Genomic DNA, 27,819 nt, shown 5'->3' with positions numbered 1-27,819 from the left:
TTACTTCGATAGCAGAAGTTTTCTAATCAAGTAGATAATACTTTTCGACTGATGATTCTTATCAGTTCATATATCTGCTGCCAAAAAGCTTTTAAAATAAAATATGTGAACTCAGGATCTAGATAATTGCCAGAGACAGTGCTGGGTGTACTGAGCCGCTGGGAAAAGATGAAAAAAAGCTTGGAGCCTCCAACCAGACCTGAAAGCCAGACAGGTTTGCTGAAGGCTTTCCAAAAACTCTATGTACCAAGACTGGCTGAGGCCAAATACTTTCTTGAGAAAGGACAAAATAATTCTTGAGGCTAATATTCAACTCTGACAAACAAATCTGTAGAAGTTTGAGATGACTGCTTTCTATCATATAGACAATTCTATTTTGTGGTTAATACACTTTTCACATTTCCTGTGACATACACAATATACTGCATTTCAAACTTCAGTTGATAGACTGTATGAAAAAAAAAGTTCAAAAAAAATCAGACGTGGAACTGGAATCTTTGAAGGGACAAAATACTCCAGTCATACCAATCCCGGGGCTCAGAAATCAAGAGAATAAGCCTCAAAAGTAATAAAATTGATGGGAAAATTAATTATGCCTATATTTGTTTGATATTCTTAGTTGATGTAATTCATTGCATGCAATGAACACTGGCCTTATCTCTCTTTTCAGTTTTTGAACATTTGGAGATGTTATTTGTGTTACATTTTCAAGGTTTGCCCTGCAAATATGAGATTCAGGGCTGTATTTCAATTTTCAAAAGTGGAATCACATTTCTTGCATACTAGAATTAGTCATGTGTAGTACATGTGAATGTTATAAATTCCTACACTAGGTACAAACTCCATTGCTGAGGAAGGAAGAGCTAATTTGGCACATCTTTTTTATATAATATTATGCAGGGGTAAAGTCCTTTAAAAAAAAGAACTGACTTGTGAATTCTGACAAGATGAACTTAGAGAAACTATATCTGTCTATGTTCTGTTAACATTTACGATCTTAACACAGGATCCTACCACACAATGACTTAGGATTTAAAGGAGGACAGCTACTATTAAAAGATAGCAACCATTGGAGTAATACACTAAGTTCCCACTGAAAGTAAGAACCAGTTTTATTCCTTTCTGAGATTTAATGACACAGAACAACTGCCTGGATGAAGGGAGAGCAGTGGACATTGTCTACCTTGACTTCTGCAAGGCTTTGACACCGTGTCACACAGCATCCTTATCGGAAAACTTAAGAAGTGTGGGTTGGATGAGTGGACAGTAAGGTGGATTGAGAGCTGCACAGATGCAGACATTAATACATACAGAATAAAATTACTTTGGTTAGCACATTGAAAACACTGTGGGAGCATTGGAGCAGCAGAGTTCATGTCAACTGCAGGTCCTAGACAGGCACCCAGAAGTATCGGGAGCTAAGTGCTGGAGGATGCCACGTGCACAGTGCAAGGGCACCAGGTAACAGTCTCAGGGGCAGTGGCAAGCTCGGATCCCACCAGCATGCACACTGTGTGGGCCCTGGTAGCACAGGGGCAATGCAAACTCTCATCCAGAAAGAACACCTTCAGCACACTGAATCATTAGCATCATGTGCCATGCACGGCACCGGAACCACACATACATCAGAGGTGCCCTGAGTCCTAGCATCAGGCCCCTCAAGGCTGTAACCTTTTAGACTCATCTCACTAGCACCTCAGCTACTGCAGTGCCAGGAGCCTTGCTCAGCACTTAGGGCACTACTTCACTCTGTTTCTTCCCAGCAGCAAGTCAGAGGACCACTTTCAGATTTTCTGCATAGACGTTTCATTCAAAAGAGTGATGCTGCTGAGAAGGACCAAAATGAGGCACTTCCCACCCTGGTGTGGAACGGTTACTGTCTGCAGGGCAATTACTGTTCCACAGAGACTGTAATGCCATGCCACACTCTGAAAATGTTCCACCCTTGCAGAATGTTTGAGACCTTAAAACTTAATTTTATCACTATAGATCTGTAGAATAAACAAAGAGACTTAAGACCATGGGGTCAGAAGTCCTGCCAGCAAACCTACTCCAGCATGGACATCTCTCTCCATGGGGTCACAGGTCCTGCTAGGAGCATGTACCTGCCTGGGCTTCCCTCAGGGTCACAGCCTCTTTCAGGTATTGACCTCTGTGGTGTGGGGTCCTCCATGGGCTGTAGGAGGATAGCTGCTTCACCATGGTCTTCACCATGCGCTGCAGGGGAATCTCTGCTCAGGCACCTGGAGCACCTCCTCCCCCTCCTTCTGCATTGACTTCAGTACCTGCTTCTTATTTAAAGCTTTAGAAAACAACTTTTTTCTTTCCTTATTCCTGGATGAACCTGTTTTATTGCCCCTCTGACAGGTAAGACAAAGCCAAGTTAAAAAGACTCTTCTAGAGCATAGAACAAAAAATATATATGCATTACATGTGCCATCCACTCATTAAAGAAACAGATGTATTCCGCAGTTAAGAATTTTGGGAACAACTAATTTCTAAAATTGATGAATACTTTCAGACATAAAAGCCTTTGTTGGTGTTTTTAATTTTTAAAAATCAGTTAAACAGGAAAGCATTCGCATACTTAAGTATAATAAACACTGAGAAAGGCTAATTTTTAATAGCCTGGAGACCTTATTCATATCTTCAATGTCCAGAATGAAGTAAAAAAAAATAATTGCATAGCTGTAGTAGGGATAAATCAATTAGAAATACAATCAAGGAGCAAACCAAAACCAACCTCCTTCTTCCAGACAGAATTATGTTAGGCCAATTGCAGTACATAGGCAGTAATTGCCCATAGGAGAAGCCATATTTCTTTTTGTGACAGGAATGTATCTATAAAAGCATATTTCTTTTGCTGGACAATAGTGTATGCTCAGTAAAATCAACTGAATATCTGCATTTCTTGACCTGTTATTTTAAAAGTACAGCTAAAACTCTGAACAAGATTCTTTCATTAAATATTATCATAATTAATAGACATTCATTTGTGTGTGGGTAGTGCCTGAAGGCACTGACTCAGAAGAAATGCCTCACCAGATCAGACATTGCACAGAGATTAAATAAAATGACAGTCTTGCCTGAGAGGCTTTTCCGTGAAAGGTCCCAAGCCTGTGTGCTGGGCATGTGCCCATCTTGGTCTAACTGACTGCTCACAAGAGCTCTGCCCTTGTCCAACCATCAGACTACAAGAATGCACCAGGTAAGCATACTACCAGGTCCAGTCTGTCCAAGCACATCACCTAGCATTCACCAGTGCATGGCCCTTGCTAAATACCCCTTCTATTACCTCGACAAGATCCTCCTAGGACCCTGTCCACCTAGGACATGAATGCCCTTTTTCTGAACCCAGACAGACCACATCTCACCAGTGGTCAAGGTTATGGCCAAGACTGGGTCCTGAAACAAAGGACACAGAAAACCAAGTGACTCTCTTTGCCAGGACCCTCCAAAAGAAGTGCCTAAGCTGACTGTGTTATTGAGGCACTAGCAGTTTGCCCCAGACAAACCAGATTTCAACCATGGCTCACACTGGTGTTCCAGGTGACAGCTTTTAATAGAAACATCCCAAATAAAAATGTGGTACTTTCAATAATTCTTCAAGATACATAGTCTTGTCTATTTTTTTGCATAAATGGTTGTATGGGAAGCACTTTCACACTGAGCCTTCAATGTCAGATAAAAGTCCCTGTGCCTAGTCACTATCACTGAAACATCTTACATTGTTCCTAAGTTTTGATTTTAGGGTGTCTGTAACCTCAATAATGATCCTACAATACTTATGTGCTATTGTAGCAGGTACAATGAGTATGAGCCACTCACATGCTCACAGAGATCATCAATAAGACATACTTTGTTGGTCCAGCTTCCTCTCAAATCTGAATCCAAAAGGATGCTAAAATTGCCAGATAATCCTGGTCTCAGTGCATGGGCAGCCCATGCCCAATCAGGTGCACCACAGACAGGCAAGGGATCATGCCATGTATCAGTCACAGACAGCAGCATACCAGGGTGCTGGAGTTGTGACAGTGCTATTCCACCCCTGGCTGGCTCTGCTCACCGCAGTGGGACTCAGTGAGGCTGGTTGTGGCTGTATGCATGCACTTTTCCAAGGGACCTCAAACTGTGTATCAATTCAGTAGTGCAGGAGAATGTAGGACAGCATTCCTGGCAGGCACTGCTGTCCTTGATGTAGCATTCTGTTCAGCTCAGGAAAGTGCAGGGAATAAACCATCCATGCTGCAGGTATTTGGAAGACATTATATGGATGACACTGGTTCGAGAGACTTGGGGCATAATGATGTAGGCTCTGCTGCACAGGTATACGGTGCATGCCTGGCTGGCCAGGACAGCTAGGTGATCTGTTCTGCAGTGTGCAGTCTGCCAGACTGCCTGTGGGGATGTGTGCTGAAGGACTGAAGGTCCTGGGCTTGCCACAGGCATTCAAACTAAAATATTTCCATGACCTCTGTGAAATCAATGGTCATGGTCCTGATCTATTCAGTGAGGTTTCTCTCACAGGTTTCCAGTTTCTCTTGCAGGTATTCTGTCATTAACTAAAGAAGTAGCAGAAGTGCCAGTTAGGATATTCATACTGGTTTTGCAGATTTCAAGAGAGCATGTACCAGCAGCCCACCTATCTCAAGCAAGCCTCATACCAGTGCTGGAATGGAAAGACAGACCCATTTCTGTGGGACACCAGAGCTCTGCCTCAACAAGCACCACAAAAAAACCTCCCTTTGCTACTTCCCTGCCAAGACAAACTTGCCAAGAGAGCCCCACTGGTACAAAAGTGCTCTGTTCCAACAGCACACGGCTGTTACCATGATGCATATAAGAAGGCATTATAAAGATACAATTTTGTGGAATCTGTATGCTATTAGAGGCTTATACAGAAATATACTGCTTATACAGAAAAATGAAATTCAGTATGATTATTCACTGATTGTATACAACTCAAGTCCATCATACAAAATGTTGTTTACACCTGCTGTTTAATTGAATAGCAGGCTTTGAACTTTCTCTTTTTAAGCATTCAGTTTTATTTTAAAACACTGAAGCAAAGAATCTAAATATGGGTTGGGCCCTCGCCTTGTATTTTGATCTCCTTTATTCTGCAAGAAGCTGTGAAGGCTGAAAATATATATCAGTAGTGGCCTTTGTAGTATAAAAATCTATTTTCAAGGTACAGTTAAGGTTAATAGCCATGTTGCTCTTGTTTTTCAGAAGCTCATTTAGCAGCACAATTATGATGATGATGATGATTGATTAGTAACTTCTGTCTTTTAGCTCAAAAAGCACCATTCCTGACTGGCTAACTATAAATGCTGTAATGATCATTAACACTGTTGCAGGAACCACTGCCAAAGTGATAAATAGATTTGGTTTACATTAGCTACCAGTCTACAAGTATCATTTGACCTCATTAATAGATCTAATCAAGTCTGGAGTTGTGTTCCCTAAGAAAGAGGACTCTCCTTTCCAGAACAAGAACTCCATGGCTTTTTTCTATTCTCCATAAATACAAAAGGTGAAATTTTGTTCCATTCAGATAAGGTCACAATTATCTCGAAAATACTTTGTGCAAATGCTAGGCATTCAAGTTTGCCTTACATTTTGTTCAGTCTGGAAGAAATTAAAACTGCTCCTAGGATGCATTAAAAGCTACCTGCACAAGACCAGTGAAGCTGTGTTTCTTGGAGAAGTGGACAGTTTGCTGAAGAAACTAAGAACATGACATTTATGTATACAGGTCAGTAATTTCATGCTAGGATGTTGAAATTATATCAAAATTACATGGCTGATATACACACACAGCTCTTCAGGTCTGTGGAAAGACAAAGCTGCAGATTGCATTTGATGCCTTTAATCCACATTTCCTACATACTGCTGTTTCTCATTTCCTTCATCCTTACTTCTATGTTTTCTAATATGTTTTCTCTTATGTTGTGCTTCAGTCTTCTGCTAATTAGCCTGAATAATTAACTTACGTGAGCTCTACTCAGACCTTATATTCAGCTAGGCCATGGGTATGTGTTACAGCTGTAACCCAAAGATGAGAGTTTAGGGGATGATGTGGATCAGAAAGAAGCCTGGAAGAGACTATTTCACAGCATACATATCATCCTGAAGGACAGCACAAAATGTTCTTGTACACTGTGGATTAATATAGTTAGTTTGTACCAAGGCTTTTTTTGTTGACTTATCAAATGAAAGCGATTACTATCCGTTTGCCTTTTAAGCCAGCAACTCTCCCTAAAAATATCATCTAGTACTTTGATCTTCCTTTTTAAAAAACACCCAAACCTGACATAAAGTAGAGGGTGAAGTATGACTCTGCAAGGGACAAAAGAGGAACATAAAAAAAAAAAGAATTTTCATCAATTTCTGTATTTTATTTGGTGACTACTGCTGATAAAATTTAGCAATGTTGATAAAGGGAATCAGAAATCTGTTCTCTACTCTCATTTTGGCCTATAGTTTGAATTATTTCCTACACGATGCAATGACTTCAGCACGAGTTAGATGTGCTGTCATACATTAAAGCTTCTGGCTGAATGAAGGAATTTAAGCCTCTCAATTTACTGGAGAAGTGCTCCAACTATCAGATTAATATATAAAGATTATCTATATTAAGAGTGGTGAGCTGTGCTACCAGAAGACCTATCTACTCCTACTCCCATTCGCAAAATAAAAAGGGCTATAGGCACCTGTCCTTCAAAGGGAAATTTTCATTCCCCAGTGTTAAGTGGACAGATGAACCATTCTGCTGCTCTGAGACGTGCGAAGGATTTCAGACGAAAGCCCTCCATTTTAAACCCCTGTATCTGGCTTGCTGCTGGACAGCCAGCCTGGGAGGCCTTTCATTGTTCTGAGACCCTTTGATTCCCACCTGTGCTGAGTTTGAAGGCCAGCCATGTAATACTAAATGCAGGCTGCATGGTTTTCTCAAATGATGTCAGTCATTTTTCCTGGATATGACAGAAAGAAATAAATTCCCCCTCTCAGTACCAGACTCCACCTTTGATTATCTGCAGTAGGTGTCAATTTTGCCTTGTGCTGCCCGAACGAAAACCAGATACATTCTAGGCACTTACATCCTTTATGAGATCTAATTGTACAAGCTCAATTTACAGAAAGAGCATCCTTTCCTCCATCCTATTGACGACGAGTGTGCTTGGCACAGATTGATCCTACAAGTATATCCAGGCCAGACTTTCATAGAATCATAGAATGAATCAGGTGGAAGAGAACTCAAAAACCATCAAGTCCAACCCTATTGTGGTTACTAGATCACGGCACTAAGTGCCACATCCAGTCTTGTCTTGAAAACCTCCAGGGATGGTGAATCCATCACCTCTCTGGGCAGCCCATTCCAATGCCTGATGACTCTCTCTGTAAAAAATCTCTTCCTAATACCCAACCTAAACCAACCCTGGCAGAACTTGAGTCTGTGCCCTCTTGTCCTACTGCTGGTTGACTGGGAGAAGAGACCAACCCCCACCTGACTACAACCTCCTTTCAGGGAGTTGTAGAGAATTATAAGGTCTCCTCTGAGCCTCCTCTTCTCCAGGCTAAACAACCCCAGCTCCCTCAGCCTCTCCTGCACTAAGTGAAGCATTCCTGTAAGGGCACATTGAAAACTCAATGCTGAAATGTCATGCCTTCTTCTGCTCATTGGCAACAGAATAGGAAATGAAACCTACGCCAGCTTTGAAAATCAAATATTAGACTTTGCTACAGGAAAGAGTCATCAGGGTCTGACTCAAACGTTCTATACTAGACTTGGATCTACAGTCATCTGGTTGAAATCACTTCTTGTTCATTGTTTCTTATCTTTGAATTGCCTTCTGGATGATGATTTGTTAATTGCCATTGTCAGAGAAAAGTATTACTTTCCTTTTACAGACAGGAAGCCAGCAGATTATGACCTGTGACTTCAGGAGAATGCCACTGACAAAAAATACCACTAAAACTTGAGAGCAACCAATCTAACCCGACACTCCACGTACATTCCTCTCCTGAGACTAGCATACATTCTATTACAAAATAAATTTTCCACTCTAGTAATGCTTTGCTCCAGTATTTACTGCCAACCCCAGCAGCTGCTCTACATGGAATAATTTTCTTATTGCTATTTAACATCCACCGCATCCCCTCACTGTCAAAAGTGCATCCCACTTATTAAAATCATTTAATTAAACTCTATTCTTCTTATTGGATTAATTTCATTGCTGCTGATCAAAGAGGCATCAAATCTTAAAATTAGAAGTACATAGCAGAGTTCTTGCTTCTGTCTCTCAATATATACAATTGGATTTGAAGTGATTAACCTCAAGTTTATCGAGAAAGAGAAATAAAAATTAAAAGGGAATGCCAAAACTAAGCCTAGGAAAAATAATCACTTCTGGAATTAGAAGTCATTCTGCTGAAATCAATGGTCATGGTCCTGATGACTTCTGTCCAGTGAGGTTTCTCTCACAGGTTTCCAATTCCTCTTGCAAGTACTTTGCCATTAACTAAAGAAGCAGCTGTGCTGTCTCTTAATAAGAACTCTGCACTAGCTAATCAACAATTCTTTCAAACCTGTAGCATCACCACTAATGAACAATTAATCCTCCGCCTCCTCAGAACTGAGTTAAGCTTGGAACAGAAAAGGAAAGGCAACAAAAGAAAATGGGCTCTGTGAAGCATAAAGAAATAAAATGATCATAAAGAAAATAAACATTAATGGTAGATGAGCAATCCATAAAGTCCAAAGCTTGCAAAGATTGCATTGGAAAGTAAGTGCTCTAAAGGAATTTAAAGAAGTATAAATGGCATCTTAGAAAGATTTATTTAAGAGTGAATTAATTCTTCAGCACATTTTCCTTTTTTATTCCCTTGCATAAGTCTCTTGGCCTACTTCACGTTTTGCATTTGGTGCCATAGGACAATACCAACACATTAATCTCTAAGTTATACTTGTCCTTCCACAGTGATTATTCCAGCAAGCAAAATGTTAACACATTTAAATTACTACAACTGAGATGGTGGTTTGTTATTGGCTGAAAGTGCCTTGAAAAAGACTAATAATGATACACAGATGCAACTTTGCATCTGCAGTCTAATTAAAACTAATCTCATTAAATATGGTGCATCTGTAAAGCTGCTTGGGCACTGCAGAGAACACACAGAATTCCTTTTATAGCTGGACAGAGCATCCAAGAGCCAGTGTGTCTGTCATTTCACTTTATTTGGAACCACTTCAATAGCAGGTGAATAACCAGCAAATAAATTCTCTGTAGAAGCTTTGGCATTGTTCATTCACAGAAGCAGTGATAGTGTATCCGCAGATACAATACAACAGCAACAGAGACCTCATTGACTGGTGGAGGTAATGTCCTTTCATTACACAAAATGATATAGATGGTAAAAAAAAAAAGCTTGAAGCCATAAGTCATTCTTTAGTCTCATGTATTAAGGCAGAACTCCATGAAAATCCACTTTTGTAGATATGTTATGTTACTGACATGAGTAGTCCACAGCAAAATCAGGCATCATCAAAACCTTGTACTGTTGGGAGATTTCCTTTAAAATGTTCTTATTTCAGAATTTTTTTTTTTCCTGGCAAATAAACATTCCACAAACATTGCATTCAGTATGAAAACTTATTGCTCTCCATTGAAATTCTGCCCTAAGTGGTTCTAGCACTGAAAACTAAAATGGCCACAAGGTAATAAAATAATATCTTTCCCTCTCAAAAATTCAGGTAAGAAACTTCATGTTAGAAAACTGTCTTAAAATGCAAAAAACAGCTATACTCAGATGAAAGAAGGTCAAAGGAGGACAAATCATGATAAAAAGAAAATGTCATCAAAACATGCTTCCATGAGGTGTTCCAGCAGACAAAAACGCTCTGTGCATTCCCAACTTAGAGAAATAGTCTGAACTCTCTTGATCCTACTGCAACCTAAAATAACTATATCTGTTCAAAGCCAAAGATAGAAATGTATGGTGCTTGGCAGGAGTCTAAATCCATGCGGAGTAAAGAGGCTTTCCAGATATCATTGTTTTTCTTCTTTTTCCCCTTCTCAAGGCACACCAGATTGCTAAAATGTTGAATTTAGTAATATCCAGACTGCTAAAATGTTGAATTCCAGTATGTCCTTGACTCTGTGAGGCAGGCATGGCTCTCTAGTCCTGGGCAATTCTCCTCATCAGACCACACTTCGTGTTAGAACAGATTCATGGAGTGAGAGCATGCAAGAACTATACCGTAGAAAAGATGCTTTCCTAGAAGGTCAACAAATTGACTCTTCTTACCATTTTAGATGAAATATTCACTATATGAAAAATTAAAATAGGCTTGAGAGCAGAGCTCTGGAGACGTCCCCCACAGAACAATGTTTTTGAGTCCCTGGGTTTCTCTCAGAGGATTTCTGTGTCAGCCACAGTGAGACAGATGAGTAATGCATTCTCCATGCAGCCTAACCTTTAGGCCATAGGCTATCTCTTCTCTATGGGGTGAGATCCATGAGTTTAAACTCGTCTAGGCTGAGCAAGCCATGTTCTTCCTCAGCTCATGATGGTCCCTTAGCAACTATCTTTATTGCAAAATAAAATTGGTGACAACACTATTAGCATTTCCTTTTCCTTCTTCAGCCCTACTGTAGTTCCACCAGCTACAAGAACAAAAAATACAACCTCCAAGTAAAAGAGAAACAGATATGACAGATAAATCCCATAGTAAAAACTGGGTCTGCTGTTTGAAAAAAAATGTACACAGAGGGCTCTGTTATGAAAAAGAAATCATAAATGATGAAAATTGTCAAAATTGTCCCATTTAAGTAATTTGCTGCCTGATAAGTAGAGCTCCAATATGAGTCCTTTCAGTTATAAATAGTTCCATTAATTTCAGCAAAACTATGCTGAATAATGTTTGTAGGATTACATCTCGAGGTGAACTTAGTGATACACAGGGAAAAAGCACTGCATGTTTGTGACAGCATTCCTATAACCTAGGAAAGGTAAGTGTGGTGGTTCATAGAAAAGGGATATATTGCTAAGTCATAACTGATTTTCAGTCCAAAATTGCTAATCAAATAGTAATTTTCATGGTATTTTTCTATACCCCAGTGTGAAATTTACTGCATTGTAGAAGCTTGCAAAAGGCATTTTTCACAATACCAAACCGGTATTAAGGTGAGGTTTAATGTGTTGCACAGGCTGTCACAGAGGCCCATGAAGCAGAATGAATATTCCCCTCCGTGAATATCTGCATCAATGGTTAACAGTACCATGCACTACATTAAAAAGCCTTAGGGTAACAGAGACTTCCAAAAGAAAGTGGTTTTTTTCTCCTAAATATGTAACATGAAGAAAAGTTCAAAATGAAGGGAACTTCAGATCTGGATTTTCTTGATGTGTCCTGATGTACTGCACTGGTGAGACTGCTCTTTGAGTACTGTGTCCACTTCTGGGCCCCTCACTTCAAGAAAGACATTGAGGTGCTGGAGCGTGTCCAGAGAAGGGCAATGAAGCTGGTGAAGAGTCTACAGAAGAAGTCATAAGAGAAGAGGCTGAGGGAGCTGGGGTTGTTTAGTCTGGAGAAGAGGAGGCTCAGGGGTGACCTTATAATTCTCTACAACTGGCTGAAAGGAGGCTGCAGCAAGGTGGGGTCGGCCTCTTCTCCAGTCAGCTAGTGACAGGATAAGAGGGCATAGCCATAACCTGCGCCAGTGGAGGCTCAGGTTGGACATCAGAAGAATTTCTTCACTGAAAGGGTGACCAAGCATTGGAACAGGTTGCCCAGGGAGGTGGTTGAGTCATCATCCCTGCAGGTGTTCAAGAAATTACTTGGATGTGGCACTTAGTGCTGTGCTGTAGTTGAAGATCAGCCAAAGGTTGGCCTTAATGATCTTGAAGGTATTTTCCAACCTAAATGATTCTGTGATTTTATTGCAATATCATATATTTCCTAAGGAATGGAAGGGAGACTGTCAAATAGATCATTGTTTTTACATTGCATTTTGATTCCGGTGCAATTTGCAGCTTTTAGAGTGTGGTACAAATGTGGCTGTACATACACCACATTAAGAACAACGCATGCATTCTTTTTTCATATGTTATTTAATAATTAGTCATTATTTGTTTACAGTTTATTTTTACTTATCTCTACTTTTATTCTTGTATTATTTTGATCACATGCTTCTCCCATGTTCACTCAATATACAGTATTCATAAGACAACCTGCTCTTATAATACATGAAGGCTTTATTATGACTCAGCCACCTGTGAATTGTCTTTAAATCAGCACAGAGTTTGAAGCCACCATAAATACAGAATGGTAATTTATATATGGTAAAAAGCACGTAAGATACAAGACACAGTAAGATAGAAATTATTTTTTAAAACAACATAGGACATCTAGGGATATCTGACGTAAAGTTTCTAGCTTCTTCTAGACTTCAAAGTCAACTATATTGGTAAGCACAACAATTGATAAAATGCAAATCTCAAAGTTGTGCTGCCTTTTTAATAATTTCAATAACCAAGGAATGCAGCACAATAATATTAGTTTGCCAAATTATCTCCGAAAGAAATCTGAAAATATTTGCCATCCTTTCTGATTGCTGACATTAGCACATTACCATGCAGTACAGCAAAATTAGGGTTTGTTTGGTGAAATCTCAAAATGGGTTTCCAGAAGGCAGTAGAGAACTTGTGTTAATTTTATGTGACAGTTTGTTTTTAATCTGACTTGTCAGAAACTCCTGGATCAGACAGGTGTTGAGGAGCCTGTGCTTGAACTGAGGAAAATGAAGACTCCATCAATACTCCTATTCAATGGAGCTTCAGAGCCAAAGTTGTGGCCACATACAGGCACACTACAGTATATGAGAAGTACAGTTGGCAGAGGTAAAAATGAGCCAATAAACTTTTTTGTTATGGTGAAATAGTCCTTTGATAAGGATAAAGTTTTTGTTTCTGTAGGCTGCCATATGCAGTAAGCTGTGACTAGTAATAAACTCATCCCAAATCATAAATAATTTATGTTGGCAGTGTCGTCTCAGGAGACTCCACTAATCTAAGTGAAGCTAGTTACATTTATTCAGGCACATCATGGTAGAGGTGACACTTGATGAAAGAAGAAATCCTTGCCTGAAGCAAAATTAAATGCCATTTACCTCACTGCTAATGGCTTAGATTCAATATCTCAGCAGTGGCTTCCACAGATTCAACTACTGAAGAGTTAAAAATACCACCCCAAAACAAACCTTATTAAACAACTCTCTAGTCACAGTATTTTAACTACGGCAAACATGTAGACTATATTTTTGATTGATAGCCCTTTTATCCCTTTATGAAAGCAGTTTCTCACAGGCATACCCCTTGCAACTGGCTAGGAGTTACTTAATTGGCCTCATATGCCTTCAAGTTGAGCCAGCTCATGCCAGGGAACTACCTCCTGGAAGCCAGCACTGCAACCAATTTTCCTTTGGCTTCTCTCTAAACTTGGCGATGCTGCAATTTATCCTGGCTTGGCTCAATTGCTGATCCTTATCTGAGGTCACACACAATTCCGCAGACTGCCACTGACATGGCAGGGTCATATGCAACATACTTTTCTGCCTCGCCTTCCAAAAATGTTTCTTGTCCAACTAGTAGCATAATTAGCAGCAGTTAGAAAACACATGAGCAGGGATACGAGGTTTCTAGTTCATGGTTCAATGCAGGAACATTCAACATATTCATGGCATAAACAACCACTACCAGGAGCCCTGTTAGTCTTGACAAAAAAAACAGCAAGTCCTACCCTCATCATTTCTGTCTCTGTGACAAGAAAAAAAATGTACATTTTACAGTACATTAGCCTTGAAGCTACTAAAAAACACACATCAGTATTTGGTTTGCTTTGCTAAAATGTTAGCTGAATGCTTTTCACTACTCCTTAGCAAGCTTTGTGTGAAGTAGAGGGAAAAGTGGACAAATGTTGGTTTATATTTATTATTTTTCATCAGAATTATCCTATGGCAGACAGAGAGCCTGGAGAACAGAGAAGAGACTAGTCCTGTCAGGGAGCCCTAAGCCTCTCAGTAATGTATCAAAAACATTTCAGAGGCTTCAGCTTTCCTGCTTTCTTCTGTAACTGTGTTCTCCATGAAAGTCTTTGCATAGCAAAACTGTGTTTTTTTCTGGAGAGGAAGGAAGTGTTAATGCGGTAAGAAGGTTCCTGTGTGATGAGGGAACCAAGAAAAAGTAAGGAAAAGAGGCAGGAGAAATGGATTATAGTTTACTTTCAGACCACAGACATGACCTCTAACGCTTACAAGTCATGCATCTCATCAACATGCTCTGTAATAGTAATTCTCAAAATATCAGACCTATTGACATGGAGATTGTGAAGACATATGCTGACCATGACTAATGGTCATCTGTCTGCTGGAAGCAAAGAAAAAGTAAGGAAAAGAGGCAGGAGAAATGGATTATAGTTTACTTTCAGACCACAGACATGACCTCTAACGCTTACAAGTCATGCATCTCATCAACATGCTCTGTAATAGTAATTCTCAAAATATCAGACCTATTGACATGGAGATTGTGAAGACATATGCTGACCATGACTAATGGTCATCTGTCTGCTGGAAGCATGCACCTTGATAGTACACTGTTTTCTGGTCTTTTTTTTTTTTTTTTTTTTTTTTTAGAAAAGGCAATTTTAAGTTCACCTAGCATCAGGAATATCAGAGATATTTTACAGCTCTCAGTTCTCTGCTTCCAAAATGTCAGTACAAACCCTTTATTTTCCTTGCATCATAAAATATTGTGGGAAAGCACTGTTTTGCTACATCAGGAATCCTCACTGACACTTCAGGCTCCTCATGGCTCCCAACTCTCACTCTGACAATGCTCTATGAGTAACAAACTTCTGTTATATAACAACCTCACGATTTAGGTCTAGTAATTTAAGTTTGAGAACTGGACAGTAAGTGCAAGCCCCAACACTTATGTATTTTAGTCCTATGCTGATGTAACTATATTACAGATTGTCTTTACCTCTTACAAAAACCAAACCAAAATAAAATAAACTTTGAAATATACCTTCTGCTGATCTATTAAAAGTGATTCATTTCAGCATATAGGATGGATACAATTTATGCTCCTAGCACTTTATAATTCCCCTCATACCAGGGGAAAGATTAAAGAAGTCTGCACAAGGTACTATCAGTAGTGTTCGAGGCAATCTTATAATTCTGTCTGCAAGGATTGCAGCACTGCTGGGGGCCAGCCAAGGAAAAAGTCTTGAACCCTGTGACAGTCTGATGCTGACTTTCAGATGCTTCCCAGCACCAAAACTGAAAGCAGGGAGGAATTAGTGGGGCATCACATCCACTACTTGCTCACTGCTACAGTACTCCAGTATATCCACCAAACAGCTGAACAACTCTCTAAAGTTCTTGGATGACCTTAACTCAGAATAAAGCTAAACAACATCATCTGCCAGTATCCTGGATCCCTGTGAGGCATGGAAAGCAGCACCATGGTGGCCTGCTTCCCCCTGAGCCAGTAATGCTGGGGAACAGCAGTGTAGACACGCTGATGCAAGGGCTGCTATCCTTTGGAGGAAGCATAAAACCAACATCCTTAGCTTTTGTGATGATGAAAGATCCCCTGGGATTTTCCCTAAAGGATTATAATGCCTTACAGCCCCATCCAACTCTCATTAAACTAAATGGAAAGAACCTCAATCTCATCTGTGGAAATTGGATGTTTGCAGGGTTGGCTCGAGTCCCAAGTGAGGTAATTACATTCTTCCACTGGAAAATTTCAGTGTGTGTCCCTTCTGTCCCAAACGATCTCAGAGTAGCACTCTACTGAACAATTAAACTAAACAACTGCCCTCAATGCACCTTTTTTTGACAACGATCATGAAAATATGTGTTGTGATAATAAGCCATGTGACAAAAGTGGGTACAACTCTCAGCAAGCTGCCTACTAAAATGAAGTGGAAGATACAAGAATTACACTGGTATTTATGAAGTCTGAGAAGAAATTTGCTACTACCACCATACATGTGTGTGATACATGTCTCTAAAATTACATCAATTATAGAATCACAAACTTTTAAAACAACCATAGCAAAAGTAAAATTAATTTACATTAAAATATGAATTAATTATCAGTTCATCAGGTAAATTACAGAACATATTAGAAATGTGTTTGCAGTTTTTGATCCTTCAAACCACTTGTGTGCAACAAATTAAATTTGATGCATTATTCGGGAGCTTAAAGGATAGTACACATTTAAATACCTTAGCAGGTTAAACCTTTTGAGATTCTAAAATCTGCTGTGTATCATTTCAGTACCTGAACTGAGACTGCATATCAACATTACACTTGCATGGGTGTATCAAGTATGAATGCACTTCTGTTGCCTTTTAGGTTATTACAGGAGTGGTGTAGGTCAGTCAAGAAAAAAGACTTGAAAACAAGAATAAACTTGTTCACCAATTTGCAGTCATCCTGCTCTGCAGGGTTCAGCTAGCGTTGCTATGCCTTCAGGGATTCGTTCTCACAAATTATTTTATGTAATGGGGACACAATTTAGGGGATTGGTTGCTTGTTTTTAAAGAGGACATATTTTCTGTTCCTTTTCTAACAGGAATTATTGAGATATGTATTCAATATTCATCTGAATAAAAATGCTTCTTTTAATTAGCATTATAAAATTATAGATAATTTTCTTATTCTAGGTGGCAATGAGAAGTAGTAGTGATGTTGGACAGATCTGTGCACCCTGCAGAATCAAAGCCCAGCTGTCAGTAGATTCCTAACAACAATGAGCTGTTGCAAATCAAGGATGTTGCATAGTTCAAACACTTAGGTTAATGCATTAACTGAACAGAAAATAGATTTTTGTAAATAGTTTCCCTTTTCCATTTTGTCTCTTCCTGCATACCTATATTTATACCAAGAAAAGCAGTGTGCAGGAGTATTTTTATACAGTATGTTAAATAAATGCATAGCTGTATCAGAAGTCAATTTTAACACTTCTTCATGCTCCGTTATCACCGTTAATGCTATGCCCTGAGTTCAGGTAACATTTTTTCTGCCCCCTGGTCCTCTCCACTCACCATACTATTTCCTGTCATCCTGGCCACCTTGCTGTCCTAGGACTTAAAACTCATCAATAAATATTTCATAAGGGAAGAGAATTTAGAAATTGGTATTCTGGAAAAATTTCCTATGAAGTGATTACCATCACTGAGTTGTAATCTAAAATGCTATGCTAGGCTGAAATGTATGAATAGCAAGCTTGCCTTATTTTCGTCTGTCCTTCTTCTTTTGCCCTTGCTGCAAGCGTATCTTCACCCATGGCATATTACAAACAAATAACTGACTCCAGAGTTGAGATCTGAAATGCTATATTCCAGATTAGAGCATGTTCACTGAAAATTGGGTACTGAGGTTTTAGGAAACATGATAACTGGTTTGGGAGGAAACATGAGTTTGAAACCTAAAGAAGAAACATGCCTGAATGCTGGGTTACTAAGTATATTGCTTGTGGCTTTTCATGTGAGTTCTGTCTAGAAGAAAAATGTTAATAAATACATAAAAACAACACAGAAGGAAAAGAGAAAATCCAATGAACTCTGGTAAGGAAGGACCATAAAAATAACTGTACAAAAGGTGTAAAAATTATTGCCAACATTGTTGGTTAATGTGAAGAATGCACTGCCTCTCTATAAAGTGTTTCCAGTACAAACAAATCTGATGCCTGCCCTAGTCCTGGAGGTTTCCTCCCTACTGGGATACAGGCATATGGATGTTTCTGCCATAGGTCTAGGGAAAAGAAAGCTTTTCATGTGGAAATGACTTTCAAACTAACTGGGACCTCACTAGTTTTTGAATACACCTTCTCCCTCCCTCTTCAAGGAACTGCCACCTCTACTCCAAATGAATGGTTTGTGTGGCTGCTTGAAACTGCAAAACAACATGGGAACTGCCAGCAAAGAACTAGGAAGATCATTAAGGACAAAGCCTAAGACATGAGACCCAGGTCTTCCTGAGACTAAAAGAAAACTAGCTTGGATCTGCCTTTCCTTCAGGAATAGCTAGGAAGTAAACGGAGGATTCACGTGGCAATATTCTGTAGCCTAGTACGAGATATTTGCTTAAGAGCAAGGAGTCCTAAATACCCAGTCTCATTTGCTCATTTTGTCAAATGGCATTTCACAGCAAAATGCATATCCTGTCCTTCAGCCATGTCTCTGGCCCCTGCTGTTCATCAGATTGTACAGACAGAAGAGAGTGAAACAATCATTCCCCAAGTGAGATAGATCAGGTCTCTAAGGCCGGGGAAAGTGTTTTCAGGTTGTGAATGTCTGCTAAAAGGGCCTAAACTAGGACTCTTCCTAGATATCAGTCTGTGAGGCCAGAACCTTTGTAGACACTAGTTTTTCCTTCTGGATAGACGTGGGCCTCCTGTTTCTGTGCCATTCTGAAGAGGACAAGTCATGTAACTCAGATCTGTGAATTCAACTTCCAGAGCCTGATTCCTAAAAGCTAAGTGTAGAAACCCTGATAATTTCTGGAGTTCCTTTTTCAGATGTGGGTTGAAATGCCTCTCCCATCTGGAAAGATAAACTTAATCTTTCATTTTGGTTGCTCTCACTTCAATAGGAATTTAGTGCCAGCTACAGTACTGAAACATGCCCCCAGACGATATAGGGGCTGCGACCAAATTTGAGAGCTCTTGCTGAAGTTGATAATTAAGATCAAATTCAGACTCAGAAATCTCCAAAGGAGTACGCAGATGGCTTGCTCAGATGCCAGCTGGAACTCAGCCTTCATGAGGCAGTCACTGAAGTTCAACAGCACAGCTTCTCCTGTGGAGTCAGAGCAAAGTCTACCCATACCAAGATCCTTCTGAAGATCTGAGGCCACCTCCACAGCTCTTGCAAACAGCCTGTATGTTCTGGAAGCAGTGGTGATGTTCAGATCTAGATCCATGCTAGATCTTGCTTGAAATACAAGCTAAGACAAAAAACGTGATAGGAATGCATGAAAGGACACTATGGACCCACAGCATTCCTGAAAGCTCCTGTTGGTAGTCAGCAAATTAGTATTTCACTCACCTTGGCAATGTGGCATTGATGACCAGATATTTTAAACAATTCATACACCAATAAAGGCATTCTTGACTCTTTAAAAAAAGTTTAAAAAACATATATCAATGAAAAAAAAAAAGAGCATTATTTATTTATAATCCCTCAGGGAAGACTTTAGTTTGGATAATTCTCAGCCACAAACTCACACAGTTCTAAGCACAATAGTTAACAATAACAATAAAGAATGACATTCTATTGTTCAACTGTGCCAATTTACAACAGTTCCTTAGAATAACAATGCCTTCATTATCTACCCTTGGTTCTCATAAATACACAAGAGAATATCTTCTAGCTTGCCACAGTGCCTAGGCACAGGTAGCTGAGGTAGGGATGGAATATCAGTCTTAACTGTAATTTCTGTATTTTCACTACTCATTTATACCAAACAATTTTAAAGCAAATCTACTAACCATAGTCACCAGTCCTTTTTATCTTTTATGCAGCACACTGCTGAGAATGAGTCTTAAAATGTATTCTCAGTTTTAAGTTCAGAACAATCATTCCATGAACTGTCATTTTTGGAGCAAGATTACAAACAATTATAACACCTAATGTGTAATTCTGCAGCACTTCATCTGCAGGTAAGTTTGAAAAAGACTAACAAAGATTGTGTTTATTTTATGCATGTGAACACAATTTTAGTGCACTTTCCTTCACACAAAGTATGGAAATTTTAAGATACATTCCTAGAACTGAAAAGAAGCCAGCAACCATGTTCAGTTTTCTGTTTGTAAATTGAATTCTCTACTCAATTTATAAGGCACTGGTACAACTCAACATATTTACAGTGCAATAAAATACCCACCAGAGACATTGTTACTTACAAAATAATAATCACAGTGATGTGCTAGAGGAGACTTTTGGGGGTATCCTGGCATCCCTTGTTAAAACCCCATCACTAAACCAAAGGGAGGTGCTAACCCCTGTTTCTGCTATAGATGAGGTTCATCCCCTTGGCTTTAAAACTTAATCTGAATGAGGTTTTTTTGTTTGACGTTTTGCTGAAGTGTTTTCAGGATCATGTATTTTATAGAACTTGCTTTCTCCTTCCCTTTCTTTGAGGTTGTACAACTCAAAACCAACTGCTGTTCCTGAAAACAGTGTTTCAGACACATGCAATCAATAATGTATAATTCTGTTTGACACTGAGGTTACCTTCCCAGTGTGCTTCTGGCTCAGAGACAGTATTTCCTTTCAGACAATGCAGTGCATTCTCAAGGTGATACAGAAGAGGACATGGGTTTAGCATATGACAGGCTTTCCCTGTGCTGGGGATGGAGGGTGATGCAGTTGGTGCTCTGATTCAAGTTGTAAGAATTTGCTCTTCTGAATTCCCCTTTCCTCCTTGGCTTGTCCACAGAGCCTCTTGGATATTATCTTTAATGGCCAGTGTAGGAAGAGGGTCCTCCCTCAGTCCTAAGTGCAGCTGAGTTTGCTTTGATTGGAGGAGGTTGTGTCTCTACCCATGGCTGGGGCATTGGAACTTGATGATCTTAAGGTCCTTCTGACCCAAACCATTCCATTATTTTATATAACCTTCTGGCAAGCACGTGTGTTTGCCAGTGCTTGAGCCAGCTACAGTCTGCAGCAGCACTTTTAGGTCATGCTAGAGCAGTTTGCACTTCTAACAGCCTGAGGTTCCTCGCTCAGTCCTGTATGAGGATCAAACTGGCAGCTGTCATGGATCCAAAAGTTTAAGCACAGGAAATGTTAAGGGGAGCCTATCAGAAGGCATATGAAAATAACTCATGGATTGCAAAAATGTAATAATGTGAAAGAACAAAAAATTCTTCATGACAGAATCAATCATTAAAATATTGATGGAGTACAGTTTGGTGGGAGTCTGACACCACACAATATTCCTTCCAGACAGGGATTTTCATCTGCTTCTTGACATTTACACTTTCATTCTTCCACCCCTTGGTATCTATTTAGACACTTGGGATTTATGAGCTGTATTTTCAGGAGTCCTAATTTAAAGCAATCAAAATATGCTGGACCCCTAAAAATAATGAAGGCATTTTCATATTCTGAATTTATGAAATAAATTCATTTTGGATTGTTTTGAATTTTGAATTGATATTTTGAATTAATTTTGAGTTGAACTGGTTTTGTCTCACGATATTTGTTGTCTTCTGGATGTGTGTGGGCAGTATTTTCAAGCTTTCCCCTATCAGCACGAGATCTAGAAACTTGTATTTAATGGAAAAAAAATAAAAATGCTGAAGTTCTCAAGTAATCACAGCACTCCAGGACTGGGGGTTCAAGGAGAAAACAAAGTAGTCTGAGATTTGCATTTAAATTGCTATATTTAGAAATAATGATTTTTCCCCCTCTATTATTGTACTGTAATAGTTCTGTCTTGTACTTGTTCTGTGTTCCAAAATTGATCCTTATTTCTGATTTCCCCTGTTTCTTCAGAGTGTAATGCTTCATGTATTTGCTTGGCATGAGCAACTGCGAATGATTTGATGATAGGAAGGGAGACAGGAAGACTTCAATTCATGCCTTCCCACTTCCTCCAGCTCTGGTCTTCAGACTTTCCTGAATGCCAAGAAACTTCTTTATTTTCCCCTAAATCTCTCCTTATAAATATTCTTTGCCAGGTTACCTAAATAGAGTTTGCCAATGTCAGACTGTTCCTAAACTGAGAACTCTGCTTATTGCTTTGACAAATCTATGCGTGTGTGTATACATACACACATACATACATACATATATATATATATATGTGTGTGTCTGTTTGTGTGTGTGTGTGTGTGTAGATGTATATATGTGAACATATGTATACACAGTCCTCATTTCTGCAGGTAGTCAGCTATTATTCAAGATGCTCACTGAAGCAGAGATTCAATTTTTTCCTGCCTAACCTAAGATCTTAGGCAATAAGTAACATTGCTATGTGCCACAGAACTATAAATAAAAGCAATTGCTGCAAACTTTATTCTGATTTTATGGTATGTTTCCTCTATAAATCCACTTTTTAAATCTGAAAGGATTCTATTATCAGCATTTTGCTTCTTTTTCATGAACTTAGAAAAGAATGTGCCCTCTCCTCCTTATGCCAGTGACACCTGTACTCTGGGAACCATTAGGAGAAGCCTAATGAATTAATTTTCTGCAAATGATCAAGCTGTCAGCTTCATAAAAATTAAGTTTCAGAAAGACCTCATGCACAAGACCCTCAATTTTCTAATAACAGACATAATTTGGAAATATCTCCTTGATAATCTTGATGCCACATAAGAATGAAAAATTAAGAAATAAACTTTACTGCCATTTATAGAGGGTAATAAGCAGTCTTAATACAACCTCAGCTGGTCAGTCAAGAAAGGCAGAAGGGAAAAACAGCAGAGACCAGCAGGGAGAAATAAATGACGAGGTGTGTCTAGGATGACTGCAGAATGCTGAAATCGTAATTTAAAGGGATAAATATATAAATCCGTAATTATTTTTTGCTAAATTACCCAAATACATCTACAACTCAGTATGTCAGCTTACTAAGCTATTATTTAGAATTAAACTAGTCCTGAGTTTTACAGCTATTTTTACTTTTCCTACAGTTCCCTCTACAGACTCCAGATCCATTTTGTTCTGACAGTTATTCACTAAGCCAAGGAGTGGGAAATAAACGTTTCTCTGCAAACAGAATGTGAAAGAAGTCTGCACAGAACATCAGGTTTTAGCCTGGATTATCACAGTTTTGAGCTCCTGGTTTGGGGGATTATCAGTCAGTTGTACATGCTGAATCAAATTTAGGGCTTTTGAGCACCAGCTACCGAGGCCAAAATGGAGCTGCAAATCAGCCAAATGTTTCAGAATACAGTTGTATACAAATGTAACTTTATATGCAATTACCATGTAAGACAGCAAAGAGCATTAAAAACATGCAGTAAATTCCTGTTACAGAGGTAACGATAGTATCCTGGATTCAATGCATTCACTGTTACAGCTATTCCAGGCTATACCAGAAGCATTAACAACAAATAATTATTCAGTCAGATATATACTGGAATTTTATTGCATTTTTCCTGTTTTTTTACCTTACTGTAGAACAAGATCTCCTGTCCATACATGAATGTGTCCTTAGAAAACACATCAAGATCACTTGCTTTTACAAAGATGCTTATTAAGTAAATTAGTGCCTATTAATGTTGTTTTATTTGCATATGGTTAGTATTAGTATCTTGATATTTAAAGTCTCCACCCAAAAGCTGCTGCTGCCTCCCATTCCCAGTTTTGGCACAACACACTCACTGTAAACATATGGCAGATATTTTCCCAGCCTGTAGAGAAGGACCCAGAGGTAACAGCAGTGAGAGGGAGGAAAAAATCAAAACCTCTTATAGAGTCTTTCAATGCAATTTTGTTTTCAGAAGAATAAATGCTGTTTTATCTGCTCCATTTTCCCCCATCTTCAGGTATTGGAATTACTATGTTTAAAATGCTAAGTGCAAAAATAGAGATGGTGCCTTTCTTCGCCTTCTGGTGAACAGATTAAAAATTCTACAGATTAAACATAAATAGGGATAGAAAGTATAAGAACCAATTAAGTTAGAGTGACTTTTATACACAGTACAGTTATGGAAAAACAACTGTACTGTGATTATGCAAATCAGCCACTCACAACCAAAATGCAGGGATTTACATAACGGAGAAAAAAATTTCTCACAGTTATGCCTCAGTAACTTGCAGGATTGTTGCACTTTAATTGCATGACTCATTGTAATAAAATTATCCCACTTGCTTTATCCAGAGTGAAATGTATGTTAGGACATCACCATTCTGAATGATTTGTGTGCTTTTGGAAGCCTACACTCTCCTGCCACAAAATGTGGAGCATGTTCTATTTTAAAAAGACACAAATTGCTTAGAAAACAGATTTTCTTCTTGTATCAATGAAAAATTTTACCTGATTTACATACTGCATCACTGTTCTTGAAAAAAGAATGTATATTAATACAAAAGGAACTTTATCTTTCTTGGAACTTTTAATTCCTCTCTCTATTACATTCATCTTTTTGAACAAAGACTTCTATTGTGCTTATATTACTGAAGGAAACATCACTATAATTTAAATTGTATGGAGCCTATCAGTATAATTTAAATTGCATGGAGCCTATCTTGCAGTGTTGCAAAATGAACTTTTAATGGGAATCCTGATATTTTCAGTTAGTTAGTATGACTGGACCATCTAATTTCTGACTTCTGTGTGTTCTACAAAACACATTATTTTTATAAAATGAATATTCTATTATAAACTACATGGAAGGAACAATATTTATTCACCTGCGTGCAGTCTGCTGTACCTTTATTTTTCTCATCATGTACTCCTCTACAACAACAACGTTGTTGTTTCTTTTAGTATAAGCATGACTTGTTATTATATAATTTCTGTGATAAAACAAAAAAGAAGACTATATATAAATTAGCCCCTACTAACTTGGCCTTTTTAGTACTCAAACCCAGTTGATTGCAGGTGAGCTTTTTCACAACAATTTTTCTATCTTATTATACATCCATTAAACCATTTCTTTTCTCTCACACAGCAAGAAATTCCAGAAAGGCACAATAGAAATTATTTGATTGGCATTAATTCACATTCTGCTCTGTTTTAAGAGACATTCTCAGAAAATTGTCAGCAAGCTGTAGGAGGTAAGGTCTGACCATTTTTCTACCACAATTAAATCCTCAGCTTTGTAATAGGCTGAAAACACCTTGCTGATGACTCCCCACTGACATAAACTGAACAAATCATAAGGAATTCCTATAACCTTCCCATAGAGAAATGAGATTTCCTCTCCCCTCCTGCCCCCAATACTTTGTAGACAGCCTACTTAAACATATTTGGTTTATGTTTACGTTAGCTTATAAATAAAACATACATACAGACTTGTAAAATACAGTCCACTCGTATGATTTGTTATTGAGGAAAATGGGGAAAAGTTACTTGGAATCTAAAATCCTCCAACATGTCAATGGCACTAATTAATATTTTCAAAAAATCCACACACAAGTCCTTTGCCCCTTTGCAGTTCAAGGAATATTCAACTTTCTTGAATTGCAAAGACTCTCCAGAATGGACTTTCCACTTGTTTTCATTGTTGTTTAAAAAAACTATGCTGCAGTACATTTGAAGTTCCTCTCTATCTACAGAACTTTTCCTAGACCTACCAATTACAGAATTCCTCATACTGGAAACCATTCACACCTTTGCTATGTTAAAATCAAATTTAAAAATAAAAGGATATCTACATAGATATGTCATCTACCTCATTTAGCATAGTGAAATAAAAATTATAAGACAAATGTTTCAAATGCTAACTGTTTCTCCCTTCATGTCCTGTCTTTTCGTTTTTCCTTTTTTTCTTCATTCTTGTAGTTTTGTTTTCCCGTTACATCATCAGGCCAATTTCATTTCAGTATGATCTTCACTGGACTGTGCAGATCACCAAAATAATGACATATGGACTTCTTACCACTGTAACACCTCTATTCTTTCAAGTGAGAATTTCAAGTGACAGAGTGAAGCTGTTCACTATCAATTTTGCAAAAACTGCATCTGCCAGATTTCCAAGATCCGTTTCAGAGAAAAAAAGTCGATTAATACTCTAATTTGTTATCTGTCTTTATCAGTCACAGAACATTTCTTTACACAAGTACAACCTTCTAAATATGAAAATTCTTACATGTTAAAATACTGCCCTGAAAATATTTTACATTAACATATTCCTCTGAAACAAAAATTATTAAAGACTGAATGACTCTCTAATGTCTACTACTAAAACACACACACACACACACACACACACACACATACACACAGAGCCTTCACATTCATGACTACAGAAGTACCAAAATTATTTGCTTGAGGCATTAGGTAATTTTTCTATCAGTAACAATGAAATGCCATTGACAGCCTGTTCTATATTTGATACCAGTGTATGTATACTAAAACATACCAGACAGATTCAAGAACCCCAGTATTATCATAAACAACAGCAAAAAGCTAATGCTTATATTTTCTTTTTACAAATGTGAACAAATTGAGGCCTTAACTGAATCAATACTTTCTAGCACAGACCAAAAGAACCCTGCTGACTTGAGTTTTATTGACTTCACAGAAATATACATTAGCTCTTTTAAAGTATTCTGTGCAGTTACATGAACTTGTGCAAACAGTGTTCAATGGATGATCTACTAGAATTACTGAGTGGGAAAAGCATGGCTATCTTCACACATTACTGATGTAAAGCCATTTTTCCATTTTTTTCTACATTTGCTAATCCCCAAAGATACAAAGGTTCCTTGTTTTCTCAATATTTATGAGTTCTGGACAAATATTGCTTCAAGGTAATATGCTCACACACATTTGTCATAAACCTGAAACCCTAAAGGTTACTGTTAGGAAATATTTTGCTTATTGGTCCCACACACACAATGAACTTCTGCCATTCCAGTTTTGAGGATTATTCATCAGTAAAAATTAGCAAGTTAATCTGACATATTAAGAATAGACACAAGTTACATGTGAGTTTGACCCTACTTTTTCTACTCCAATTAATTTTGAGGATCTTACAATACCAGGTGCATCTTCTGATTTTTCTAGCTTAGATGAGAAAACATTTAGTACGCTGTCTAAATAAATATCAAAGAAGAAAATGCCAAGTTAAATCTAGTCTGCCAACAGAAGCTTTATAATCAATCAAGTTTTACTTACGTGGAATTTTGTTCAGCTCATTCATGAACTTCTCTTTTAGCTTAGAAAAAGCATCTTCTTTTCCTCCCCCTCCTCCAGGACTGGCTGGCTCGGTGACATTACTTGGAGGGGCTGGTGCTACTGTGGTTGCTGGCGGTGCTGCCAGGGCCTCATGATGACTTTCACTCACCATTTTCAACCCTGGGTAAGCTGTTGAAATAAAAAAAACACAACAAAACCCCAAAAGTCAATATAATTGAAATGCATCTCTCATCAATAAAGAACTAAATAGGCAGAATATCACTTGGTGCTCATGCTTACTGGGTAAATACAACTGCATTCACATATAGTTTCATGTCCCTCATAAAATATTTACTAGACAAGGGAGAAAAGTCTTTTATAGGGTTAATTTCATCCAGAATCATTTTATTGCTTAGAGCTCTTTTCTCCAATGATGTTGCATTTTGGAACTGCTAAATTTGAAACCTCAAAATTCCTGTAAAACTCTCATGCGGGTTTAGGTTTCATTATGTCTTCAATTTGAAAGTATAAGCAAATTGGGTAATAACTGCTCCCTATGTGCAAATTTCAGTGTATTTACAGAATTATTTTTCTAAGAGAGTTACAGAGGTGTGGATTATGGCCAAAGATTCTATATAAAATAAACGAAGTGATAAGGATATAACAAAACCCCTTTGAGATTTCCTATCAAAGTAATAACCTATTGTTTCCTATTTAAGAAAGATGTATATTAAATAGATATTGATTTGCTTCCATTTTTATGCTCAACTTAGTGAAGGCAATTTTCCTTCCAGTTATTTCATATGACACTTGCTAATGACAATATTCTCTTAAATCATTCAGGTATCTCGGTATATTCATGAAAATACCACACCTGTATGGCGTCTAAATGCAGACATTTTGAAGCATTATGAGGCTGTCAAAAGCCTAATCCCACAT

At 38.3% G+C, this 27,819-nt stretch overlaps 1 protein-coding gene across 2 annotated transcripts in view; it reads right to left on the bottom strand.

Annotated features, from left to right (window-relative positions):
- LOC103811315 (synaptotagmin-1) overlaps positions 1-27,069 on the bottom strand; it is a 74,884-nt gene extending 47,815 nt beyond the window's left edge. Inside the window, exon 1 of one of the 2 annotated variants that reach the window (XM_009084280.1) lies at positions 26,881-27,069. In XM_009084280.1, coding sequence (XP_009082528.1) covers positions 26,881-27,052 — 172 coding nt within the window. In that variant the 5' untranslated portion in view covers positions 27,053-27,069. The remainder of the gene's footprint in view (positions 1-26,880) is intronic. The other variant, XM_009084281.1, reaches the window with a different exon arrangement.
- Between the last annotated feature and the right edge of the window lie 750 nt (positions 27,070-27,819).

This window comes from Acanthisitta chloris, unplaced genomic scaffold (genome assembly GCF_000695815.1).
Source record: "Acanthisitta chloris isolate BGI_N310 unplaced genomic scaffold, ASM69581v1 scaffold4231, whole genome shotgun sequence".
Taxonomy (NCBI): domain Eukaryota; kingdom Metazoa; phylum Chordata; class Aves; order Passeriformes; family Acanthisittidae; genus Acanthisitta; species Acanthisitta chloris.
The sequence above is the reverse complement of the archived record's forward strand: the minus strand, read 5'-3'. Positions and strand labels throughout refer to the sequence as shown.